The 26,629-nt window shown below is 42.9% G+C and overlaps 1 protein-coding gene across 1 annotated transcript; it reads left to right on the top strand.

Annotated features, from left to right (window-relative positions):
- The first annotated feature begins 9,552 nt into the window (after nt 1-9,552).
- Nucleotides 9,553-24,941, top strand: dohh (deoxyhypusine hydroxylase/monooxygenase). Its single transcript, XM_038777080.1, has 4 exons — nt 9,553-9,860; nt 13,734-13,810; nt 16,898-17,132; nt 18,453-24,941. Exons 1-4 carry the CDS (start codon nt 9,587-9,589, stop codon nt 18,767-18,769), a joined length of 903 nt encoding a protein of 300 aa, XP_038633008.1. The 5' UTR covers nt 9,553-9,586; the 3' UTR covers nt 18,770-24,941.
- Nucleotides 24,942-26,629: the final 1,688 nt, after the last annotated feature.

Here is a 26,629-nt window from a genome sequence, read left to right as displayed (position 1 = left end):
TTCACCCTTAGCGTGGGAAAAAGCCCGCGCTTTACACTCGGCCAGCCCGCCTCCTCTGGCGCAGATGCCTTTTCAGGCCCTGTCTCACCATCCCCATCTCAGCACCCCCCCCCCCCCCCCCCCCCCCGGTAAGGCCCCACCAGCCCCCACCGACCATCAAACCCACCCCCCCCAAGTTGTTCGCCCCCCCACAAGCCCATCCGTCAGGCCCAATCAAAACAATGCCCAATCAACCCCCGAAAAACAAAGAACCCCCCCCTCGGAACACAACAAAACAATCCCCAACCATTCCCCTACCCTTAGTCGGAATCCAGTTTTTCGACCTGAACAAAGGCCCACGCCTCCTCCCGGGGACTCAAAATAATGATGTTGGTCCTTGTGGGTGACCCACAGACGCGCCGGCTGTAGGATGCCGAACTTCACCCCTCTCCTGTGCAACTCTGCCTTCGCCGATTGTAACCGGCCCTCTTCTTTGCCACCTCCGCACTCCAATCCTGGTAGATCCAGACCTTCGTATTATCCCACCTGCTGCGCCGCTCCTTCTTGGCCACCCTTAATACACACTCTCGATCAGCAAACCGGTGGAACCGCACCAGCACCGCCCGTGGTGGCTCGCTGGGCTTGGGCTCCCTCGCCACCACTCGGTGGGCCCCCTCCAACTCCACGGGCCCCTGGAAGGCCCCCGCTCCCATCAACAAATCCAACATGGTGACCACATGGGCCCCCATGTCCGATCCCTCCAGCCCCTCCAGGAGGCCCAGGATCCGCAGGTTCTCCCGCCTCGCCCGGTTCTCCATCTGCTCGAACCTCGCCTGCCATTTCTTGTGGAGCACATTGTGCGCCTCCACCTTCACCTCCAGGCCTAGGATCTCGTCCTCGTCCTCCGAGACCTTTTGCCGGACCTCCCGATCGCCGCCCCTTGGGCCATCTGGGTTTCCAGCAGCTTGTTGAGTGAGGCCTTCATCGGCTCCAGCAGCTCTGCTTTTAGCTCCTTAAAACAGTGCTGGAGCAGCTCCTGCTGCTCCTGCGCCCATTGCGTCCACGCTGCCTGGTCTCCGCCCGCCGCCATCTTGGTCCTCCTCCCTCGCACCTTTCTTTGCTGCAATGCCGCTTTTTTAATCACCCCGCTCCTGGTCCAATCCATACACCAGCAGGGGAATGTTGCTGTCCCCTTCCCGCACCGGGAAACATCGAACAAGCGCTGTTGCGGGCCCTAAAAAGAGCCCAAAAGTCCTTTGCTAGTGGGAGCTGCCGAACGTGCGACTTAGCTCCGCATAGCCGCAACCGGAACCGACTTTACTTTTATTTATTTTAGGTGGCAGGGGGATACACTTTATTATTTTCTGTTTGGTGATTGTCCCTTTAAGGCCTACACAGGCCATGTGACCCTTAATCTGCTATGTTGCCCTTAAAGGGAGAATCACTACACTGATGACTGTGTACGAGCTGCTGGAATAGAGTTGGCCAAGCAATGTGAACATGTGAACAAGGAGCAAGAGGTAATTTAGCCCCTTGTACCTGTTCCACCATTTAATAAAATCATGGCTGATCAAATCTGCATCCCGCATACCCCTGATAACCTATCACCCCATCTCTTTGAAGAATCTATCTGCCTCTGCCTTAAAAATATTCAAAGACTCTGCTTCCACTGTCTTTTCAGGAAAAGAGTTCCAAAGACTCACAACCTCTAAGAGAAGAAAAATCTCCATTTTATATGGGCGCTCCCTAATTTTTAAACAACGGCTCTTAGTTTTAGATTCTCCCACAAAAGAAAATATCGTCTGCATAATCACCCTGTCAGGGCCCCTCATGATCTTACCTATTTCAATCAAGTCGTCTCTTACTCATCTAAACCCCAATGGATATGAGCCTAGTCTATCGAACCTTTCCTCATATGATAACCCCTCCATTCCAGGTATTAGTCTGGTAAACCTTCTTTGAAATGCTTCTAATAGACTTACATCCTTCCTTAAATAAGATGACCAATAGTGCACACAGTACTTCAAATATGGTCTCACTAATACCCTCTACAACTGAAGCATAACCTCCCTACTTTTGTATCCAATCTCAAAATAAATGAGAACATTCTATTAGCTTTCCTAATTACTTGCGTACTAATCTCTTGTGATTTATGCTCCAGGACACCCAGAATCCTCTGCACCTCAGAGCTCAGCAATCTCTCACCATTTAGATAATATGCTTCTTTTTGTTATTCCTCCCAAAATGGGAAATTTCCCATTTTCCACATTATACTCCACTTGGCAGGTCTTTGCCCACTCACTTAGCCTGTTTATATCTTTTTGTAGACTCTTTATGTCCTTTTCACAACTTACTTTCCTTCCTATCTTTGTGTTATCAGCATACTTGGCAATCATTCCTTCAATCCCTTCATCCAAGTCCTTTATATAAATGTAAACAGTTGAAGCCCCAGCACTGATCCCCATGGTACACCCCTTGTTACATCTTGCCAATCTGAAAATGACCCCTTTATGCCTACTCTCTGCTTCCTGTTAACCAGCCAATCTTCTATCCATGCCAAAATTTTACCTCTTATACCATGAGCCTTTATTTTCTGCAATATCCTTTTTCATGCCAATTTATCAAATGCTTTCTGGAAATCAAAGTGCAGTACATCCACCAGTTTCATTATGGCAGCACATGTTACCTCCTCTAAGAACTTCAATAAGTTGGAGCATACTCCAATGTATTATGGACATGTTCTCCAATGCATGTGAAACTTCAGTTTTATGATCAGCACAAAGAAAGCTGAACTAATGTATCTGCTTGCTCCAAGAAAGCACTCAAACCCAAGGCTTCAATCCATAACTTGAACCTGTCAGCAATGGATAGGTTCACTCATCTTGGCAACACACTCTCTTGAGTTGTCTATATTGACGCTGAGGCACATGAAAGAATTTCCAAAGTGTAGCCTTTGGCAAACGTCAAACATCAGCCGAAGAATGAAGAGGATTAACTCTGCCTACAAAACTGAAAGACCAGAGAGAAATAGTCCTGCCCACTCTGCTCTTGCATGCAAGACTTAGACTGTGTACCAGTGCCATGCCAAGAAACCCAACCATTTTCATTTGAGCTGCCTTCAGAAGCTTCTGAAGATCCAATTGCAGAACAAGACACCAGATGGTGAGCTGCTCACCTGAGCTGACATGTCGAACGTCCACACCATATTGCGATGGTCCAATCTGAGTTGGGTTCGCCATTTAACCTGAATACCTGACACTTGCTTAACAGTGCAAATCTTCTATGGAGGATTTGAGTCTGGGTCATGTCATTTAGGGACAAGAGCACTCTGAATGCTTTGCTTAGGGGCTTTGATGACTGGTGAGTTGGGAGACGCTCGCCTAAGATTTCTGCACCTGGTGCAACCAAATAAAAAAGGGCGCAGCCTTCTTCAAAAGCAAGCACATATCAGAGGCAGAGAGGAAATTTTGAGCCAATAGCTTATTCAAAACTCAATCAACTGTACCCTGTTCTGTTAGCAGAAGAACCTTCCAGGCGTAGATCGCCCTCAGCAGCCATGTATCCATCAGAATACTATCAAACACCCCAGATGATGAACATGATCGCCCTGGCCTCAAGGGACAAAAAACAATAGGTAGTAGAGGTCATAGATTCAGAAGGTGCTGGTGAAGGAGCCTTGGCGCATTGCCCCAGTGCATCTTGCTTATGGTACACACTGTTCCCATTGTGCACCTGTGAATGCATCTCTAATTCACTTGTCTCTCAGTCCGGAAGAAAGTACTCTCGAACACGTTCGTACTTCAGAATATTCTTTATTGCGATCGGGGCCGCTCTCTAGGTATTCCGGGGAAGCACCTCGGAGCGTGCCAAAGTATTGCTCAAAACATCCCTTTTTTATATGTATTATTAGGGGGCTGTCCCTTACATTCACTTGAGCTCGCCCCCATTACAAAGCATAAACTTGTTATTTAAAAAAAAAAATTTTATTGAAATTTTTACAAAATATAAACAACTCAACTCTATTAACAAAACAACCGCGGTAACACCCCAAGAACAATTCCCACCCAACTTCAAAAGCAACTACAAACAAAAGAAAAAAAAAACAAAAGAACACCCAACAACAAAAGGGAAAGAGATAACACCCGCCACATCCCACAGACCCATGTGCACAGTTCTCCCCCGCCCCCCGATCCAAACCACCCCCCCCCCCCCCCCCTCCCCCTCCCGGATTGCTGCTGCTGCCGGTCTATTTCCCTACCGTTCCGCCAGGAAGTCCAGGAAAGGCTGACACCGCCTAAAAAACCCTTGTACTGATCCCCTCAGGGCAGATTTCACCTTCTCCAATTTGATGAACCCCGCCATATCTTTGAACCAGGCCTCCACACTTGGGGGCCTCACATCCTTCCACTGAAGAAGAATCCTCCGCCAGGCTACTAGGGACGTAAAGGCCATTACACCGGCCTCTTTCGCCTCCTGCACTCCCGGCTCCACTGCAACCCCAAAAATTGCGAGTTCCCAGCCTGGCTTGACCCTGGATCCCACCACCCTCGACACCGTCCTTGCTACCCCCTTCCAAAACTCCCCCAGCGCTGGGCACGCCCAAAACATATGGCCGTGGTTCGCTGGGCTCCCCGAGCACCTAGCACACCTGTCCTCGCCCCCGAAAAACCTACTCATCCTCGTCCCAGTCATATGGGCCCTATGCAGCACCTTGAACTGTATGAGCCTCGCACAGGAAGAGGAGGCATTCACTCTCTCCAGGGCATCCGCCCATGTCCCCTCCTCAGCGCCAGCCCTTGGGTTGCTGGCGCCCCGGGCAAGCTGAGCTTCGGCGCCCTTGGGGGGGGGGGGCGGGGCCGGGGTGGGGGGGGGGCCGGGGGGGGGGGGGCGGGGGGCGTGGCCGGGGGGGGGGGCCGGGGTGGGGGGGGGGGGCGGGGTGGGGGGGGGGGGGGCGGGGGCGGGGCCGGGGGGGGGGGCGGGGGCGTGGCCGGGGGGGGGGGCCGGGGCCGAGAGGGGGGGCGGGGCCGAGAGGGCCTCCGACCTTTTCCGCATTCTCAACGTAGAACCCGCTTTCAGTTGTCCAGGACTTGAAGCTCCGGAATGCTCTCCTCAAATCTCCTTTACGACACTCCGTTAGTCTACTTTTTTGATGAATGACCAAGATTCCTGTCACCTGATCCAACTCATGTGACTTGATGTCAAATTTTGTTTGATAACCATTCTGTGCAGCACCCTCGACTTTAAAGATGCAGTGAAATGAAAGCGGTTGTTGACAACATCATGACTGTTGGTGAATTCCTGTCTATGACATAAAAACATCTGCCAGTTTACAATAATAACCCTTCACTTACTTTCCCATTTAGTAAAAATAGGAAAAGAAAAACCCTACGTCCAAAAATAGTATTTTCCCAGCACCGCGGCGGAGTCTGTTTATTTACTTTTGTTAATAAATCCACAGATGAAGAGCACTTATTCAAACATGTAATGGCTTACTTCTATCTTTATTCTCGCACACATGGCCGGGGGGGGGGGGGGGGGGGGGGGGGGTGCGGGTGTGTGGGGAACTGGTGAGCGAATGTCTTCAGTAAATGTGGCAAGACTTTACATCAGGGCGTCAGACGTTTGTGTCTCGGGCTTCTGACAATATTGTTAAACCCATAAGCTTTGCCCAAGGCCTTAACGAACTACCACTGCTCAATGGGCACTCCACTGCTTCATAAAATGGCTGTATTCCAACACAGATCTTAAGGTCTCAGAACAGCAGCCACGCAGTGAGCTCTGTAGCATCTGCCCGCATCACATACTAAACAGGGGAGAGAAAAAAGATTACAGATTAAAATCTGTACCCGGGGGGGGAGCGGACCCGAGGGGGGGGCGGGGCGGGGGGGGGGGCGGACCCGCAGGGGGGGTGGACCCGAGGGGGGGACGGGGGGGCAGACCCGAGGGGGGGGCGGACCCGAGGGGGGGACGGGGCGGGCGGACCCGAGGGGGGGGCGGGGCGGGCGGACCCGAGGGGGGGCGGGGCGGGCGGACCCGAGGCGGGGGGGGGGGGGGGGGGGGGGAGCGGACCGAGCGGGCGGGCGGACCGAGGGGACGGACTGCGGGGAATGCGGCCACCGCGCATGCGCTGGTTGGCGCCGGCCCAACTGCACATGCGCGGGACCCGAGTCTGGCGCCCCCGAGCACATGGCGCCCCGGGCAACAGCCCGAGTTGCCGGTGCCTTGAGCCGGCCCTGCCCCTCCTGAATCTCCTCTCCCAGCTCCTCTTCCCATTTACCCTTCAGTTCCTCCACCGACCCTCGTCTATCTCCTGCATTACCCGGTATATGTCCGAAATCCTCCCTCCTCCAACCCACACCCCCGAGAGCAACCGATCCCGCACCCCTCGTGGGGGCAGCAAGGGGAACCCCTCCACCTGCTGCCTGGCAAATGCCCTCACCTGCATGTACCTAAACATGTTCCCCGGGGGGAGCCCAAACTTCCCCTCTAACTCCCCCAAGCTCGCGAACCTCCCCTCCACATACAGGTCCCCCAACCTCCTAACCCCTGCCCTGTGCCAGCCCAGAAATCCGCCATCAATGCTCCCTGGGACAAACCGATGGTTCCCCCGTATCGGGGGCTCCATCGAGCCCCCCACTTCTCCCCTGTGCCGTCTCCATCGCCCCAAAAGTTTGAGCGTAGCCGAGGTATACCTCGTTGGAGGGAGCGGCAACGGCGCCGTTACCAGCGCCTCCAGGCTCATGCCCACACATGACACCGCCTCCATCCTCTTCCATGCTGCCCCTTCCTCGTCCATTACCCACTTACGCACCATCGCTGCGTTGGCAGCCCAATAGCACCCACAGAGGTTGGGCAACGCCAGCCCCCCCTATCTCTGCCTCGTTCCAGGAACACCCTTCTCACCCTCGTAGTCCCATGCGCCCACACAAATCCCGTGATACTCCTGTTGACCCTCCTAAAAAAGGCCTTCGGGATAAGGATGGGGAGGCACTGGAACAGGAACAAAAACCTCGGGAGCACCGTCATCTTAACGGACTGCACCCTCCCCGCCAGTGACAGCGGTAACATATCCCACCTCTTAAACTCCTCCTCCATCTGCTCCACCGACCTTGTGAGGTTGAGCTTGTGCAGGGCTCCCAGCCACCTGGACCCCTAGGTACCTGAAGCTCTTCCCTGCCTGCTTCAATGGGAGCCTACCAATCCCCTCCTCTTGATCCCCCGGATGCACCACAAACAACTCACTCTTGCCCAGGTTCAACTTATATCCCGAGAAACCCCCGAATTCACTAAGAATCCTCATCACCTCCGGCATCCCCCCCACCGGGTCCGCCACATACAGCAACAGGTCATCTGCATACAGCGACACTCGATGCTCCTCCCCACCCCGCACCAGGCCCCTCCAGTTCCCTGACTCCCTCAATGCCATGGCCAGGGGCTCAATCGCCAACGCGAAGAGCAAGGGGGACAGAGGGCACCCCTGTCTCGTTCGGCTTGAGCCTCCTAGCCAGAATTCTGTGGGCCCCCTCTAACTCCTGGGGCCCCTGGAAGGACCCAGCCCCCATCAGCGAGTTTAACATAGTCACCACATAGGCCACTAGGTCCGACCCCTCCAGCCCCTCCGTGAGGCCCAGGATCCGCAAATTCTTCCTCCTCGACCGGTTGTCCAGCTCCTCGAACCGCTCCTGCCATCTTTTATGGAGCGCCTCGTGCATCTCCACCTTCCCCGCCACGGCCACGACCTCATCCTCCCTTTCGGAGGCCTGCTGCTGCAGCTCCCGGATCACAACCCCCTGGGCTGTCTGGGTCTCCATCAGCTCCCTGTTGGTTACCTTCAGAGACTCCAGCAGCTCCAACTTAAGCTCCTGGAAGCAGCGCAGCAGAGTCGCCTGCTGCTCCTGAGCCCACTGCCTCAGCTCATCAAGGCTTCCGCCGGCCGCCATTTTGTCTTCCTTCCCCCGCTTTTTCAGGGGTGCTTTCTCCGGTTTTCTCCTTACCCCACTCCTGGTCCACACCATAGGACCGTTGGGGTCGACTCCTGACCTCTTCCCACGTCGGGATTTGCCCGTTGGGGGCCCTGAAAAGAGCCCCAAAGTCCGTTCTCAGTGGGAGCTGCCGAATGTGCGGCTTAGCTCCGCATTGCCGCCACCGGAAGTCCATAAACTTGTTATTGCCATAGTTCCAATACATGATTAACTTGTTATTGCCATAGTTTCGATACATGATTTTACAGACTTTGAGGTTATCTATTGGCACATGAGCATATAGCAGTCTTTGCTTAAACAGCAGGTGTTAGCCATAGTTGCAAGCGGCTCCCACATTTCATACCCTGTCATCCGGCCATCTTCCTTGTTTCTCAAGGCTATTTGGCTTACAGTCGTGAGTCGGCTCACAAATTCAGATATCAACTCCCTTATCTCAACAAGTTAATTCTCCTTCAATGGCTTCAATAACAAACTCCTCTACTTGTGATTTTCCACTAATGTATCCCATTCATTCTGGCTCTTTCTAGCTATTAACCCTTGCTTCACATCCTCACACCGATGGTGGAGGGAGCAAATGTTTAGTGATGGTGGAATGCTAATCAAGCAGGCTGCTTTGTCTTGAATTGTATCAAGTGTGAGTGTTGTTGAAGCTGCTATTCAGACAGGCAGGTGGAGAGCATCCCATAACACTCCTATATGTGCCTTGTTTAAGGTGCTATACTTTAGTTGGCATACAATCCCACAGTGGGCAGCACGGTATCATAGTGGTTAGCACAATTGCTTCACAGCTCCAGGGTCCCAGGTTCGATTCCCGGCTTGGGTCACTGCCTGTGCGGAGTCTGCATGTTCTCCCCGTGTCTGCGTGAATTTCCTCAGGGTGCTCCAGTTTCCTCCCACAGTCCAAAGATGAGCAGGTTAGGTGGATTGGCCATGCTAAATTGCCCTTAGTGTCCAAAATTGCCATTAATGTTGGGTGGGGTTGCTGGGTTGTGGAGATAGGGTGGAGGTGTGGACTTGGGTAGGGTGCTCTTTCCAAGAGCCGGTGCAGACTCGATGGGCCGAATGGCCTCCTTCTGCCCTGTAAATTCTATGATTCTATGGGCATCAGTCCTCCACTACCTTGTCTAAGTATTAGCCATGCTTAGTGTATGAGCTTAAATCGCAACTGTCAGAAATCTATTTGAACATGGATGTTCTTCATACTCCATAATTTCAGAATAATTTTCTATCGGGAGCCAGTGACATTGACCTTCAGGAGCTCTCTACTGATTCTCCTTCGTCTGTTCAAGAGGCTGTTTAGAGCCAACTGAGATCATTTAGATCAGCTAACTTCAGGCTGGAAATTAAGCCTACTTTATAATCTTTTTCTAATGTAATATTTTTCCAATGATTTTTACGAATTGAAATGCAGTGTTTTATCATAATGTGGCTTTTGTAGGGAGTGAATTGAATATAATTTCCTCCACTTGCTCCAAATGCCATGAAATGTGGTCGAACCCCCCCACTCTTCATATGTATTGGTGCAGCCCCCCGCACCCCCCCCGGACTGAGCTCAATGGGTGAGTCCAATGGGCTCCGAGAGGATGCTGGGACATCGGAGTCACGTGGGCCCGGAGCTGCCCGAGATGTTGGATGAGAAGATGGCCGAGTCGATCGGGCGGATCCTGGTGGATGCTGCGAGGCCGCTGAAGGAGCGGTTTCGGGCGCTGTTCACCCTCCGCAATCTGGGCGGCCCGCTCGCCATCGAGTGGATCTCCCGGGGCTTCGGGGACGAGTCGGCGCTGCTGAAGCACGAGTTGGCCTATTGCCTGGGGCAGATGCAGGACCAGCGCGCCATCCCCATCCTGAGCCGGGTGCTGCAGGACCAGAGCCAGGAGCCCATGGTCAGGCACGAAGCAGGTGAAGTGCTGGTCAGGTGCTGACCCCGAGAAACACGGCGGGGCGGGGGGGGGGGGCTGAAAGCAGGCGATTTAATACAGCAGACGCTGCGAATGCAGGAAATCTGCAATTAAAACAATAGGCTGGAAATGCTCATCAGGTCAGACAGCATCTATGGAGAGGACCAAGTGGCCTGCTGTTGGCTTTTTCGATGTCTCCTTCCCATTAGAAAACCATTTAAAATGTGTAAAGGTTCTTCACATGTTGAACTTTGTTCCTGTGAAGTGCCACCCGTGCTAATGTTAAAGGCCCTATCCTGCAGACAATGCTGAAGATATTCAACATCTGTGGAGAGAGAAATTTGATGTTTCACGTTGAGTATGTACAGTAGTATACTTTTCTCTGTACCTTGGTACATGTGACAATAAGACAAATATAATACAATGAATGTTTTTCTAGTGTCCCTGGTTCTGTTGCACTCTCTGTGCAGAGCCTGCACATTCTCCCTGTGTTTGTGGGTTTCCTCTGGGTGCTCCGATTTCCTCCCACAGTCCAAAGACATAAACATAGAAGTGCAGGTTAGGTGGATTGGACATGCTAAATTGCTCTTAGTGCTCAAAAAAGGTTAGGAGGGGTTATTGGATTACGGGGATAGGGTGGAAGTGAGTGAAGCAGACTTGATGGGCTGAATGGCCTCCTTCGACACTATGTTCTATGTCATACATTGGGTTAATATGAGTACAGTACTACCCCTCAGTAATGTAAAAAGGCACTTGATGTATACCTAAGATCAACATAGTGTTGACCAGAGATGTAAGACCAAAGATAGAGTTCCATGCTTGTACCCTTTATATTTTGTAAGTAGTTTTAGTAAGACATGCTGTTAAGACTTCTTTAACAGACATGTTCTGTAGCCAACACCATCCCAACAGTATGTCCCAGCAGTATCTGTTTTTATCCCAGATTTCCAACATCTAATGTACTTTACTACTATATAAATACAAGTTTTAGCACTGCAATAGTGGCTACACTTCAAAAGTACTTAATTGACTGAAATGCTTAGAAGTGTCCAGAGGTCATGAAATACACTTTCTACAGATTTGAAGTGTGAACTCTGCTTCTCTCCACAGATGTTGCTAGACCTGCTGAGCCTTTCCAGAATGTTCTGCCTTTATTTCTGGCTTCCAGCATCCACAGTCTTTTGTTTTTATTTTATAGCTTTTGTTCCTAGGCAGCTATCTTCTTTTGGATCTGTGTATATATACTGGTTAAATTTTAATATTCAGAATCTCGGTCAATATTAAATATTCAGGTTGAAGAACAATGTTTGAGGGTGTGTGGGGAGTTGTTCATAATTTAAAACTGGTTGCCCGAGGATTTCTGTTTTTCTGCCATTGAGGTGCCTTAAAAAATGTAACAATGTTGTTACCTAAGCAAACACAGCAAAGTCACAACTGGCAATGCAATAGATAATGAGTTTATCTGTTTTGATGGTGCTGATTGAGGGATAACATTGGCCAGGGTACTGAGTGAACTCCCCTGCTTTTCTTTAAATAGCACAGTGAGATCTTTTAGACCCACATGAACAAGCAGATGGAACCTCGCTGTAACTCCTCATTTGACAGATGACATCTCTGACAATGCTGTACTGCCTCAGTCACTTGAGCAACCTTCTATGACTGAGCCAAGCTGACAACACAATAGCTGGAATATGAATGTTAGAAACTCATTGCTTGTAAGCTGTTCAGGTAAATGTATAGGACTTGATTACCATAATCTGTCATTTAAATGTAAATATTCTGTTTGAGTTGTATCTGAGCTTGCTATGTATCTAATCTCTAGTACCAGTAAAACCCGTTTGCAATAATTCCTCATCCATTCTTGAGCTCCCAGCTATTAATTTCCTTTACTTTCCTTTATGCTGGTACTCAACATCTTTCCCTCAGGCGTTCATTTCACTTCCCTAGCCACAAGCTATCCAATTCCCCATTGCCCTTAAATGCTTCACATCCCCCCTGAGTACTTAATGCAGCACCCCTCAAACAATCTATTACTTATTTACTGGTTGCAACATTATTGGAGATTCACTTCCTCATGAAACACCAGAGGCCTGATTTTTAGCTCTTAAGTGAATGGTTTTGAGTGAGTTGCAATCTCCCCTTATTTATATGGAATTTACAGTGCAGAAGGAGGCCATTCAGCCCATCGAGTCTGCACCGGCTCTTGGAAAGATCACCCTACCCAAGGTCAACACCTCCACCCTATCCCATAACCCAGTAACCCCACCCAACACTCAGGGCAATTTTGGACACTAAGGGCAATTTATCATGGCCAATCCACCTAACCCGCACATCTTTGGACTGTGGGAGGAAACTGGAGCACCCGGAGGAAACCCACGCACACACGGGAAGGATGTGCAGACTCCGAACAGACAGTGACCCAAGCCGGAATAGAACCTGGGACCCTGGAGCTGTGAAGCATTTGTGCTATCCCCAATGCTACCGTTCTGCCCTTATGTCTTCCAACTATCTATGAACAACACTAAAGATTCGAAAGGTTGGAATCCTCGAAAGTTGATAAGTCACCAGGCCCAGATGGATTGTTTCCGATGCTATTGAAGGAGGTCAGGGAGGAGATAGAAGATGCTCTGCGAGTGATTTTCCAATCCTCACTAGATACAGGGGAGGTACTGGAGGACTGGAGAATGCAAACATTGTTCCATTGTTTAAAAAGGGATTGAAGGAAATGCCAAACAATTACAGGCCAGTTAGTCTTGCGTCTTTGGGTAAATTAGTAGAATCAATCCTGAGTGATAGGATTAACTGTCACATAGCAGCCATGGACTGGTCAGGGATGGTCAGCATGGATTTGTTAAAGGAAGATCTTGCCTCACAAATTTGATTGAATTATTTGAGAGAGTGACAGAAAGTGTAGTGCGATGGATGTTGTGTACGTAGATTTTAACAAGGCGTTTGACAAGGTCCCACATGGCAGATTGGTCAAAAAAGTAAAAGCCCATAAAATACAGGGTAATGTGGCAAACTGGATGAACAGTTGGCTTAGTAACAGAGGGTAGTTGGCATCTGGAATTTGCTGCCGAAGTTGGTGGCGAAGACTGATGTAGGAAAACGCTCTCGTATCGATCTGTGGCTTTGGTAGCACAACCTGCAGGGTTATTGGTTCAGGACATGAGCACAAAAATCAAAGCTGAGGAAGCATTCCACTGCTAGAGATGCATCCCACTGCTAGGTCTTTTGGATGTTAAACCTAGGCCCAGCCTTCCTGCTCGGGTGGATCTAAAAGATCCCCAGGTGCTATTTCGGAGAAGAGCAGGGCAGATATTCCCTGTGTTCTGGTTAATATTTATCTAATTCAACATCACAAAAAGCAGGCTACTCGTATTGTGGGAGTTTGCTGAGCGCAAATTAGCTGCAGTGTTTCCTAAATTACAACAGTGATTACACTTCACAAGTACTTTACGAGTGCTTTAAATCCTTTGGTTGTGAAAAATGATTTATAAATACAAGTCTTTCTATTTCTCATCAGTGACTTTCTGTTGGTGTAGAGTGCAAATGTATTCTTTTCATCTGCCCTTGTGCGCACCAATATATATATTTATTTGTTATATTATGTATGTATATCCCACACATTTGATATTATGAAAACTTGCGGATCAATCCCCAACACAGACATCAAAATCATCAATGAAAACCATCCTGAGCCCTGCAGGAAATTATTGGTAACAGCTTCCAAGCAGATCTATATTCTTCAATTACAACTTTGTGCCTGCAGTCATTTAGTCAGTTTGCAATCTGCTGCAGTGGATAAATGTTTTAATTTTTTTCTGGGATCTATTTGGATTGCATTTTTAAAATATTGTTTCTATTTTTTTAGGTGAGGCTTTGGGAGCTATTGGAAAACCAGAGGTCCTTGAACTATTGAGACATTACTCACATGATCCAGTGATAGAAGTAAGAATATTTTAATTTAATTTCATTGGTGCATATTTTCATTACGATGAGCTTCTGACTACATCAACACCAAAACTGCCGATTTCCACCTCTGTATCATTGCCCGACTGCATCCCTGCCTCAGCTCATCTGCTGCAATCATCGTCCGTGCCTTTGTTTCATCTACATTGGACTATTCCAACTCACTGCTGTTCAGCCTCTTATGTCCTACCCTCCATAAACTTGAGGCCATCCAAAATTCTGCCTGTGTCTGAACTCTCGCCAAGTTTCCGTTCACTGATCATCCTTGTGCTCACTGACCTGAATTAGCTTTTGGTTAAGCAAAGTCTGTCTAAATTATCATCCTTGCTTTCAAATCCCTCCCTGTCCAATCCCCAGCCCCACAACCTTCCATTATCTGCACTCTAGTTTTAATTGCTGCATTATTGGTGATGGTCCCTTCAGTTGTTAAGGCTGAAAACACAGGAATTGTCCCTCCCTTTCTGTCTTCATCCCTTTCCCTTTCTATCTCTCATTCCTCCTTTACTGCGCTCTTTAAAACGCACCCCTTTGACTAGGCTTTTGATCATTACCCATATAACTCATTACGTGGCTCGGTATCAAATTTTGTGTTAGGACACTCTTGTAGAATGCCGTGGGATGTTTTATTATGCTATGATGCTGTCTAAATACAAGTGCCTAAAATATTGTGTTCTCCCTCTTTCTGTATTTCTGTCCTCAAGATCAGTTTATATTCTGCCTTTTAGTCTAATTGTTTTTCCCTTCCCCTGATATGTGGTTCATCGCTTCCATTTGGCAGTTGTTCCCTCTCAGTAAACAAGGTATATGGGATAAAAATCTTATTACTGTTAAATGCGTTTGGTAGCAGGAGTATTTAATTGAATTATGGGACATTTAGTATTTATAATCTCCTCTTGGTAGAACTATGCCCCTCCTCAGCATTGCCGCATAGCATAGTTCTATATCACCTTTTCGAACTGTACTAGCCAGTAGCTCAGTGACTTTCCAGGGATAAAAGCTGTAACATAAAGGGCCAGGACACTTGTGGATTTTCCCCCAAATACAAATTTGTTTCCAATTCTTGAGCTTTGCAGGTAATTTCTGATCCACATACATCAGAAAGTGCTAACAAAAAGATTAAATTCAGGAATTGTCCAAGGCACGTTCCCTATTTCATGCCAACAAAACTGAAATGACAGCCATGAACAATGCAACAAGAAAGGGGAATACATTTGATAGAAAGTTATAATCTAAAAGTAGGTAAGTGTAAAGTTGCCATAGTCCCAGATGACCATCGGCTGCTTTCCCCTTTTGAGGGGCGAGAGCTGACTGGTGGTGATTTAACCTGAGGACCACCGCACCTTGGGTGAGGGGCAAGGTTGAAAAGGCGGGCCTTCATAAATAACCTTCTAAAAGTATATTGAGGTTGGAAACCTACAGAGAAGGAGAAAACAGCCATTTAATGACAGCTTGTATTATAAAGTACCAGCACAGCTTCATAGCCATTTTTACTTTGAGTACTCCTTTTCCGTTGTTAGGCCTGCGTCCACCCCACCCCACACCAATACCTATGTTGAATGCTTAATAGGCTTCAAAAGTGCCATGACAAACATTAACAACTTTCACCTTTATGTTCCTGGATCCTAACTGGAAGTTATTGATTTCAGTTTCTTTCATTCTTCAATTTACAGCAGTATACAATTTCACATTAAATGTTCTGTTCTGTGTTCAACTTGGATGATCGCAAGGCAACATGTGGCATGTTATTAGCTTCAGACTAGGGTGAAAAATTTAAACCAGAACTCCCTCTTCAGAATGCCATCCAGTGACCAAAGGGAACCACGAGATCTGAAACCATCTTTTGGAATGCTTGTGTTTCAGTGTATAAGGTTTTAGTTTCCAGAAATATTTTCATGATGTCTTTGAAATTTAGGTGTGTTTGCACCTGGTCTAAATAAATCAATAGAATTTGGGGAAACATATTTATTTTACAAAGTGGTACTTATTGATCTATCCGAAGCAGTGGCATTAAGTCTCTAACAGTAATGTGGCTTTCTGAATAAAGGCCTAATTAGAAGGTATCAAGTAATTTTTTAACAATGTGGTCATCAAGCACAGTAAGTCGAAGTGCTGATGCTTGTGCTCAACATCACAGACCTTTGAGACTTAATGATTTCTAAGTACAAAAACAAAAAGGTGAAGCTGTGTTTTGTACAATATTGGTTAGATCGTAGTTGGATTACTGTGTCTTTTGGCTATCCTATTATATTGGAACAATGGAAAAGTTGCAGCTTGGATTCAGAAGAACAATGTAGGATAAAAAACATATTGTAATGATGAGAGACTTGTTAAAACAAAAAGCTGTGCTCATTAAACTGAACAGATTAGATCAAATAACAGCTATAGTGTTGAGTGCTTTGAATTCAGTTAAGGTCCCATGTGCCTGTCTTCAGGTATTCATAGAATCCCTACAGTGTAAACGGTGGCCATTCGGCACATTGAGTCTGCACTGATCCTTTGAAAGAGCACCCTATCTAGGCCCAATCCCCTGCCCTATTCCTGTAAGCCCACCCAACCTTTGGACACTTGGGGGCAATTCAGCATGGCCAATCCACCTAACCACATCTTTGGACTGATTTGGGGATCTGAATCTTATAATGACAGGTGAGTGAGCCTGAGCAAAACCTTGTTGGTCCTCCGGGAAGGTGGGGAGAGAGTGAGTGAACACAACCTGCTGATGTACACCCACAAGTACATTCTCTCTCTCATTTATCAAGTTACTGTTTTCAACAAAGTGTTTATTTTTATTTGGAAAAATTATTAAATTGTTGGATCCAACTTAGGAGAATGTAACAACCCCATTGGGGTTGTTTAACTACCATTACAAAAAAAAAATACCCAGTGGACCATGGGATGCTGGTGAAGCCCATGATCATATGGCAGTTCATTTCGATGGAATCTTACAATGGTGCTCTTCCATAATCTTTAGGACGACTGAGTTGTTTTAATTTACTTTGGTACCTTGCAGTGTATTAAGTGACTCTCCTTCACTTCATTTAAATGGGTAATTTGTTTTGAAATATTTAGGTTGCTGAAACTTGCCAGCTGGCAGTTAGACGAATTGAATGGCTTCAGAACAACAAAGACCAGAGGGAAAGCCAGTACAGTTCAATTGATCCTGCTCCCCCAGCTCTGGAGAAAGATATTAAGAAGTTGAGGGAAACTCTCCTGGATGAATCCTTGCCCTTGTTCGACAGATACCGAGCGATGTTTGCCCTGCGGAATATTGGAAGTAGAGAAGCAGTCTTGGCCTTGGGGGATGGTATGTATTTTATCAGTGTTTGTTTTCTCGCCTCTAAATCAGAATGTAATGGCCTCGCCTGACCTGACCGCATTATGTAGCTGACATTCTTCAATGCAGTACTTTGGGCAAGTTTTTCTGCTTGAAGTACTGCCATTTGGATGAAATGTTAAACTGAGGCCTTGCCTGGGATTGTCAGAGTTACAAAAGATCCAGTGGCACGATTTGAATTTTTAAAAGCAGCATGCTCTGAGTGCCCTTTCCAACCTTTCTCACTTAGCCAATATTGCTGAAACAAATTATTAAGACTTATTTCAGATGGGATCTTGTTGTGCTCAGATTGGGTGCTGCATTTCCGTACATTGACCATGAAGTGCTTTGGAGTGTCCTGAGATTGAGAAACGCACTATGCAAATGCAAGTTCTTCCTTGCTTCCTTTAAATATATATTTTTAAGTGGTTTGTTGCTTTTATCTTTCCACGATGTTTTCATATACCATCATGTTTTCAAATCTTGGGAAGGCACAAGCTTCTCATTGCTTTTGATAGTTTGGATATCTTCTCGTCAGCTGCTGAAAGTTAAATATATAATATTCCCTAGCGAGATGCTCTGTGCTGAGGCTATAGCTGTAGTTAGTGGAACACTTTCTCCTCTTAAGGGATCTAATTACAAAATGGTACATCTCCATGGGACTGAAATATTGTACTCAACTTGTCCCAGACTTTGGAAAATCTCCTTTTGAAAATTACAAAAGGCAAACTCAAACATGACACATCCTATTGTATCCAACGTCTAAATTGTTCCACACTATAGTACCAAAAGTCTAAATTAACTTCTAATGTAAAGAGTAACTTTATCCCGTCTATCACAGCCATCTTCTAAAATAGATGAGGCCCTGAAGCCTAATTACAGGCAGATGAAACTTTGATCAATTTATAATCAATTCATATCATAGCATTAGTTTGGTAAGTTGAGTCGGGTGGGGAGCCAATGGAGAGAGCCTATTATTTTCTCCAAGGCCTACACTAGAAGCTACTTAAGGCAGTAGGATTCTGGTAGGCCTGCTAGCATTCCTGTTGAAAAATCCTATTGAGTCCACATTTTGGGGTGTTGTTGACTTTTGGTAACCGGTCGACTCTTATAGAAAGGCTGTAGAAAACTCAGCTGTTTAGACTTTTGGAAAATAAACCCACAGTTCAGGAAATTGGCTTATTATTTACACAGTACCATTAATGACTTTCCAAATTTAAATGTGCCAGATCTTCTACATAAGCAATTCCAGATATAAATTTGATTTGAATTTGGGTGCTGACCTGTAATTTTATGTGTATTTCCCTGCAGGTTTGCAGTGTAACAGTGTTTTGTTTCGGCACGAAATTGGCTACGTCTTTGGCCAGATGCAGCATGATGCCAGTATTCCGCAACTTATAACAGCATTAAAAAAAGCAGATGAAAATCCTATGGTCCGTCATGAGTGTGCAGAAGCTTTAGGATCCATTGCCAAAGAACCATGTGTGGACGTGTTAAAAGAATATCTACATGATGGGGAACGTGTAGTGAAGGAGAGCTGTGAGGTGGCACTCGACATGCTTGAATATGAAAACAGTCCAGAGTTTCAGTACGCAGATGCATTGATTAAATTGAAAAAAACTGAGTGAGAATTTAACATCGTGTTAATGGAACTTGCCTTAAACTTTGGGGCTTGAGGATTGAACAAACTGTTCCCAGAGATTGTAACTTGCTTCAGTACTCAGGTCATGTATTTACTGATGCCATTCTTCCTATGTTGTTTAATTCTAAATATAGTTGTAAAAAGTATAATGAAATACATCAAGCTTTATTTATTTTGAGTCTTAACAAATTGAATATAAACCAAATGCTTATATCATACAAAGTGTTTAATTCAATGTTAGTCTCCTATAATGTCACTCTGGATATTATTTGGGTAGTGTTATCTGCAAACTTTGACGATATGTAGAGAGTCCAAAATCATACGCATGCTAACAATATTGTGCAAGCTGACAACACCAAACTTGTCGGGTACCATATGGTGGGAGCATTTCTTTAGTTTAAAAATGTATTGAATGGGATTTTAAATCTTAAAAACAAAATGCTGGACAGACTAGGAAAGTCAGGCAGCATCTGTTGCATATTTTCAGTATTTCCATTTCAACGCCCACAGTCTTTTACTTTTGGGTTTAAAATCTATCACCTCAGCTGATTGAGGATATATTAGAAAATACATGATCTTGAAAGCTCTGTAGCAGATTGAAAAATTTCTGGAGGTTTTGATCAGTTTGTCTAATATAAAGTGTCCTGAGCAGAAAGGAATTCAAGAAAATAAACCCTGTCTTATTATATCTTGAATGTTTATGATTTATGTTATAGATCTTTTATCTTAGTTGTACATATCAGTGGTCCTGGACATTTATTAACCACTGACTGACAGGACATGTGGTACAATGAGACATAATGCTGCGAATATTTTGTATCTCACGGGAGGCGGTGACCCAGAGATCCAAGGTAATGCTCTGGGGACCTGGGTTTGATTCCCACCAAGGAAGATGGTGACATTTAAATTCAACAAAAATCTGGAATTAAAAGTCTAATGATGACCACAAAACCATTTTACATAACAAAGTTTAGTACATTCTTGTAAGGCACTATCCTGTTTCGTCTTGCCTTCACACAGTATAATTAATAATTTAGAATATTCTCGATAGAGCAAAAAAAAAACCTGATCCGCCATTTGGACCCCAGCCGAATATACGTTTTCCGGTAAAAATACGTCCTAACTACTTTATCACTAACCCCGAGTCCCGAACATACTTGACAGACAAAAGATTTTTCCATTTTGTCTTATTTCAGAACATATTACTCCACTAAACACTGACTGTTCTCGGCGATTTCAGAAGCCACTCACAGGCCGCCATTTTGTAAAACACAATATAAACCGGCAGCCTGCAGTTCAGTGTTCCTGTTTCCTGTCACCTCCCATTTAAAATCATTATTAACACACTTCTTTAAACACACTCTCCTCAATTAAACTTTAAAACTTAAACATTCATTTTTTACAAAACTCAACTCGCCGTATTATTACTTTTAATAAAAAATATTTTTTCTCAATTAAACGGTACGAATTATATATTAAACTAACCCATGATCAGATATTAAAATAAACCAATATTTTTTTAAATATTTGATAAAAGATTTTAGGTTATAAATATATTTATCTATAAATATGAATGGGGTAAATTTTATACATAAATATGTTTTAGAGATGGAGAGCTGGATATCGGTAGAGATGTGTGATTGGGAACGATTTTCTTTGGCTATTACGTTTGGCCAGATTAAATCATATGTAGACCAACAGTAATTTAAATGGTTTACATTAAAATTTAAATAATAATCAAAGGAGATCAAAAAGATGACAAGTTTTTAAAAAATTAACAGTTCCATATTAATGTTCCTTAATTTATAGTTCCTAATTTGAATATGCTCATTTTTTCAGGTGTGTTGATGTTTGCTGACATCAGAGCTTTTTTAATAAAGGGGTTTGCCTTAAAACAGGTTTTAGTAGCCCACATAAAGATCTGTACTCTCTACTTTGATGCAGATAGCACAAAAAAAAATGTTCTTAAAATTTTTTAAAATTTATTTGCTTTTTAAAAAAATGTATGTTATTAACTTGATTAATTTTTAAAAATATATATATACTTGGAACATCTACAAAGAATAATTCTCATCGTAATACAACTGAGGGTTAGTCTACCAATCAATTCCAAAATTCTTCAGGATAACACTTCAGGTAGTATTTTACAATTCAAAAAACATTTTAAAATAAAATTTAAATAAAGTCTAACAAGAAACGATTTCTTCTGTTAGACAGTCCGGTGTTAAATTACTATCTGATTTCAAAATTTCAGCAAGACCACTATCCAGGTACGTTACAATTTGAGGATAACTCCTATTGGATTGATATTTTAAAGTTATTTTACAGTCACATGTCTGGTTGATCTCGAGCTCTCTATCTTTATCACATTAAAATAGTTTAAAGTGCAATAATGGTCAAATTAATATCTGAATATTTTGCTAAAAATTATGAGATTAACTTTTTCTGTTTTCTCTTAAGGATTCTTCCCACTCAAGGAAATATCTGTTCACCAACTACCAAAATTATGTATAAAATGTTACAATATATGCACGAAGGGGATATCCCCAAAATATCAAAAAATTGTCACAAACACTAATTTATACAATCCGACCCATAGGAGTTACCCCGGAAATTAATTCAAAATTGATTAGCAATGCTAACAATTGGGCCAAGAATACTCACACAATTCTTAAAGACCATTATGAAACACATAAAAAAAATTATTTAATAAATTAGGAAAAAAATGTTAATCAGGATAAACCACAGGTGGCATTCTACATGGCAAAAGGATGGTACAAGAAAAACCTTTTTAAAAAATGCAAAATTTGAGGTTATTGAAAAAACCCAGAACTACATTTTCAACTCAGAAATAAATATATCACCCAAAGACACAGATATTATTGATTCGTCAACACAGAATATGGATTCAGATTTCCAACATACAGCCACAACAACAGTTTTACATCTTTACCACAATTTCCAACTTCAACTTCATATCTCAATCCACTGACAGTCCTGGTCCACACACAATCATGCATCGACGCAATTAATAACGTAATTATAAAGAGAACCAATACTAATCAACACCAAAACAGAACTTGCCCACTACCATAAAAAACAGAACCACACACTCCATAGTACAACACCCCCATACATTCTACAAAAATAAAAAATTGCTCTTAGTCCCAAAAAAACTATCCTAATTATAGGTGACTCCAATCTATCCACTATCAAGAATTGTCCAATCTCCAATATTCAATTTGACAGTTTTCCCCGTGCAAAATTTATCCACATTACTTCTGTTCTCAAAAAGTTAAAATCCCATCCCATAGTCAACACAATTATATTCTCATTGGGCATTTCTAACCGTACACAGACACCTACTACTGCAATCAAGCAACTACAAATTCTTCTAAAAGTTGCTACAAAAAAATTCCCCAGAACTAAAATCTTTATTTCAGAAATTAATTACAGTCACACACTCCCAAAAAAACAAATACAGTCGATTATTACCCTAAACAAATTCATTAGAAAAAAAAGTTTTATCCCAAGTATTTCAAATAAAGTTTTTAAGGTTTTACACAACAATATAACCTGGGCATCCTCAATAATTGGTTAAAATATATTTAAATTAATTAATATACCATCCAAAACAAATAATTTATTTTTTAACCGTAACCTAACCTTAAAACCAACAACCTATCCCCATCTACTTTCTTTGAGACATAATGGTCTTTAAGATAACAATATTACACACAAAAATATAAATATACTATAGTACCCATTGGCTTATAAACAACAACCGTTTTGTATTATAACCTTAAATAACAGTTTAGTAAAAAATGGGGAAATATAAATGTATATATAAATAATGTAATGTTTTATAAATATGATTTTATATAAAAATAATTTTGTGATTGGAACATTAGAATATGTAAGTGTTTAAAAAATTCTGTATTACAAGTGTTTGTTGATCATTTAAGAGATATTATTAAAATTCATCTCATATTCTTAACTGCCATGTAGTTTAATATTCTTAATTATAAATCTTTTTAACTTAAATATTTTAATTTATACTTTTTTTAAATGTACCTTGACGTTGCCGACATCACAAACTAGAGATGAACAAAAACACAACGAATCCCCTCTATATCCAGACAAATACATTTATCCCAACAGTTAAAATATTTTCAAAGATGTTACAAATGATGCACCAATTATCTATTCTCAAGTCGGACACCCCTACACACATTGAAGTATTATCGAAATCATTATTAGACTCAATCAAACCTGCAGGTGTAACCAACACAACAACAAACAGATTAACAATCAATGCAAACAATTGGGTTTGTAACACTAAAATTTTATTAATTGAACATTATAAAACAAACCTAAAAACATTATTTAATAAATTACAAAAAACTATGGATATAAATAGATACGAGGAAGCTTTTTCAAAAGCTGCACAATGGCATAAAACAAAGTTCAGGAATAAATTTAGAACTAAAACAATCCAAAAACCAAAAGATTACATCTTCAATTTGCAAAAAGATGTAACATTACAAAAACTAAAAGCGAGTACTTCTTCCACAAATTAACAAGACAATCAACAAATGGTTGAACCTCTTTCCACACATACAGACATTTCAACACTGACAATGTTACACACGAAGCAGAAAATACCAATACATACTGGGACAAGTACTTCTGAGAATTTAACTATGGATCACAATTTCACCCTCATCACCTACACCGACATGTTCCAGCCATCTGGGTCTTTTAAAGGCCCCTATCCAAGCTCTGGTCCTACCAAGCTCGGAGCCCAGAAGTTGTTAGACATAGCCCCACACATCCATTAGAGACACATTCACCCTCACTTGACACTACACTTTGCATGGCACAAAATATAGCTACAATTGCCATGACACAACATCCTTACACAAATGACAAGAATAAAGATTGGTCATTTTCACCACAAAATCCATATTAATCATAGGAGATTCCAACCTCACCAAAATCAAACATTGTCCGGATCCAAATATTCAATTTGACTTTTCCTGGAGCAAAATTTTCTCATTAATACTCTTAAACAAATTACAACCCTACTCGGAAATACAAAAAGTTATATTATCTATTGGCATCAATAATTGTACACAAGAACCTTCCACCGCGATTAAACAACTCGAAGTCCTATTAAACACAACCAAACAAAAATTCCCCAAAGCAGAGATCTTTATTATTGAACTCAATTACAGTAGGAGTCTCCCACAGGAACAGAAAAAAAACAATCATAGCCTTAAACCAATACATAAACCAACATTCTTTCATCCCAGCAATTCCAAACAAATTTTTCCAAGTACAGTCGGGTAACATTCATTGGACAGATGAAACAGCAACTGCTTTACTAAATAATTGGTTGACTCATTTACACTATAACAAAAGCCTGCATAAAGAACCACTTGATCTCGACAATACAATAGTTAACTTAACACATTCAAACTTGCCACGATACAAGAAAAGATTTTAAATAAAGGATTAACCTTTGTTCCAGTACAAAAGCTAGACAATACACAAATTCAAATAGATCTTGAAAGATTTTATAGAAGAATTAAAATTCTTAGTTTCTTTGAATACTCAACATCTGAGGACAAACAACCCTTTCTACCCCATTCAGATTGGAATCCACCGGAACAGAAAATAGACCCAGTAATAAAAAGCTTTGTCCAAAAAATTAATTCGGACATTACAAAAATCAAGCAAATAATAGATAAACAAAACTTAACGAGAATGGAGAGACAAGCAATCATGCAACTTAAATCTAACTCCGATATCATCATAAAGCCAGCAGATAAAGGGAATAATATTGTTATGGATCGTCAACAATACCTTTTTGAAGCTTATCGACAACTCAACAACACTGAATATTATACTAAATTATCAGCACCAATGTACCACCAAACACACGACCAGATCACAGGTTTGTTAGTACAATTATACAGTTTACAATATATCACTGAGAAACAAATGGACTATTTTACACAATTACAACCTTTACCACGGATGTTTTACCTCCTCCCAAAAATACATAAAAATCCAGAAACATTAGTACCGGTGGGAGAGGAGCGGGCTTGTGCAGTATGTTACGATTGAAGTATTGAATGTACGTGGATGTTTGCACATTTTTGCCTTTTTTTGCTTTCTTTCTGTTGATGTCTGTAACTGTTTACAAAGCCAAAAACTACCTCAATAAAATTGTTTAATTAAAAAAAAAAATCCAGAAACATGGACTGTTCCACATAAAATTCCTCCAGGGAGACCCATAGTCTCAGACTGTGGGAGCGAGTCCTACAGAATAGCGGAATACATTGACTCGTTTCTAAACCCCTTAGCTCAAAAACATCCGAGTTACATTAAAGACACATTTCATTTCGTTGAAATTGTTAGATCCTTAGCTTTCACTTCTAACATAATGCTATTCACTATGGATGTTGACAACCTCTACACCAACATTGAGACTGATAGAGGAATTGAGGCGGTAAGAAATATTTTCAAATAATATTGGCAACCTAATAGACTGGATGCAATCCTTGTTCAATTATTACACTTAGGACTGATGAGAAATGACTTTCAATTCAATAATGAACATTATCTACAGATTAAGGGTCCAGCAATGGGCAAAAGATTTGCACCGGCCTATGCCAATATCTACATGGCTGAATGGGAACAAACGGTCTTCAAAAAGTGCCCCAAGACACCATTATGCTACTATAGATATCTAGATGATATATGGGGTGTTTGGACGCACACACAATTGGAGTTTGAACAATTTGTACATATCCTTAATAATCATCACCCATCAATTAAAATTAAAGTCATTACACATGAACACAAAGTTATTTTTTTAGATACCACCATGTACAAAGTCAGGAAGGCAAATGGTGACCACAAATTAGCTACCAAAGTTTTCTTTAAACCTACAGACACCCATACACTCCTACACACTAACAGCCATCACCCAAAACACGTTTTACGTGGCCTCATTAAATCACAATTGTCAAGGTTTTACCGCATTTGCTCAGAAAACTCAGATTTTGAGTCTGCAGTATATACTTTATTTGCAGCCTTACAACACAGAGGATACACAAAAAGATTTCTTAGGTATGTTAAATCAAACTTCCTAGCAGAACTACATAACCCCTCCAGCAAAAAAACTCTTTCCTCAAAATTACCTTCTGTAATACAGTACAACAGTAAAACCACACAAATAAATAAACTCATTTAAAAACATTTTGAGAAACTTAAACAGGATATTGTTCCATTAGCCCAATGGGATATAGTCACTGCCTACAAGAGAAACAAGAACCTAAAAGACCTTTTGGTCAGGACCAAACTACCTTTGTAAGAGACTGACAATTGCGGACGTACCAACTGCACAAGCTGTAAATTTTTAAAAATCACATCTACAATTCTCAATCCTAGAGTAGGAAAAGTAGCTATGATAAAACAAAAGATAACATGCCAACATAGAAATTTAGTCTACGCTATACGGTGTAAAAGATGTGACATTTTGTACATTGGCGGAACAGGTAACACCTTACAAACCAGACCCACAGGACATTGCAGTGAGATCCGTACTCAGAAAAGACATAAATTAATTAACATAAATTTTATGGAACATGTCCTTGATGCATTACAAATAATAGGATTAGAAGCAAATGACAAATGGTCAACTCCACAAAGGAAAAGACGTGAAAGACATTGGATTCTAAATCTTAGAACAAAGTCCCCCAACGGACTGAATTAAATAGGAACAGAATTTGCAAACATGAATACATATTTCCTCGATAATAACACTTAGTCGGTT

This window comes from Scyliorhinus canicula, chromosome 18 (genome assembly GCF_902713615.1).
Source record: "Scyliorhinus canicula chromosome 18, sScyCan1.1, whole genome shotgun sequence".
NCBI classification, from domain to species: Eukaryota; Metazoa; Chordata; class Chondrichthyes; order Carcharhiniformes; family Scyliorhinidae; genus Scyliorhinus; species Scyliorhinus canicula.
This window is presented reverse-complemented; position numbering and strand designations above follow the sequence as displayed.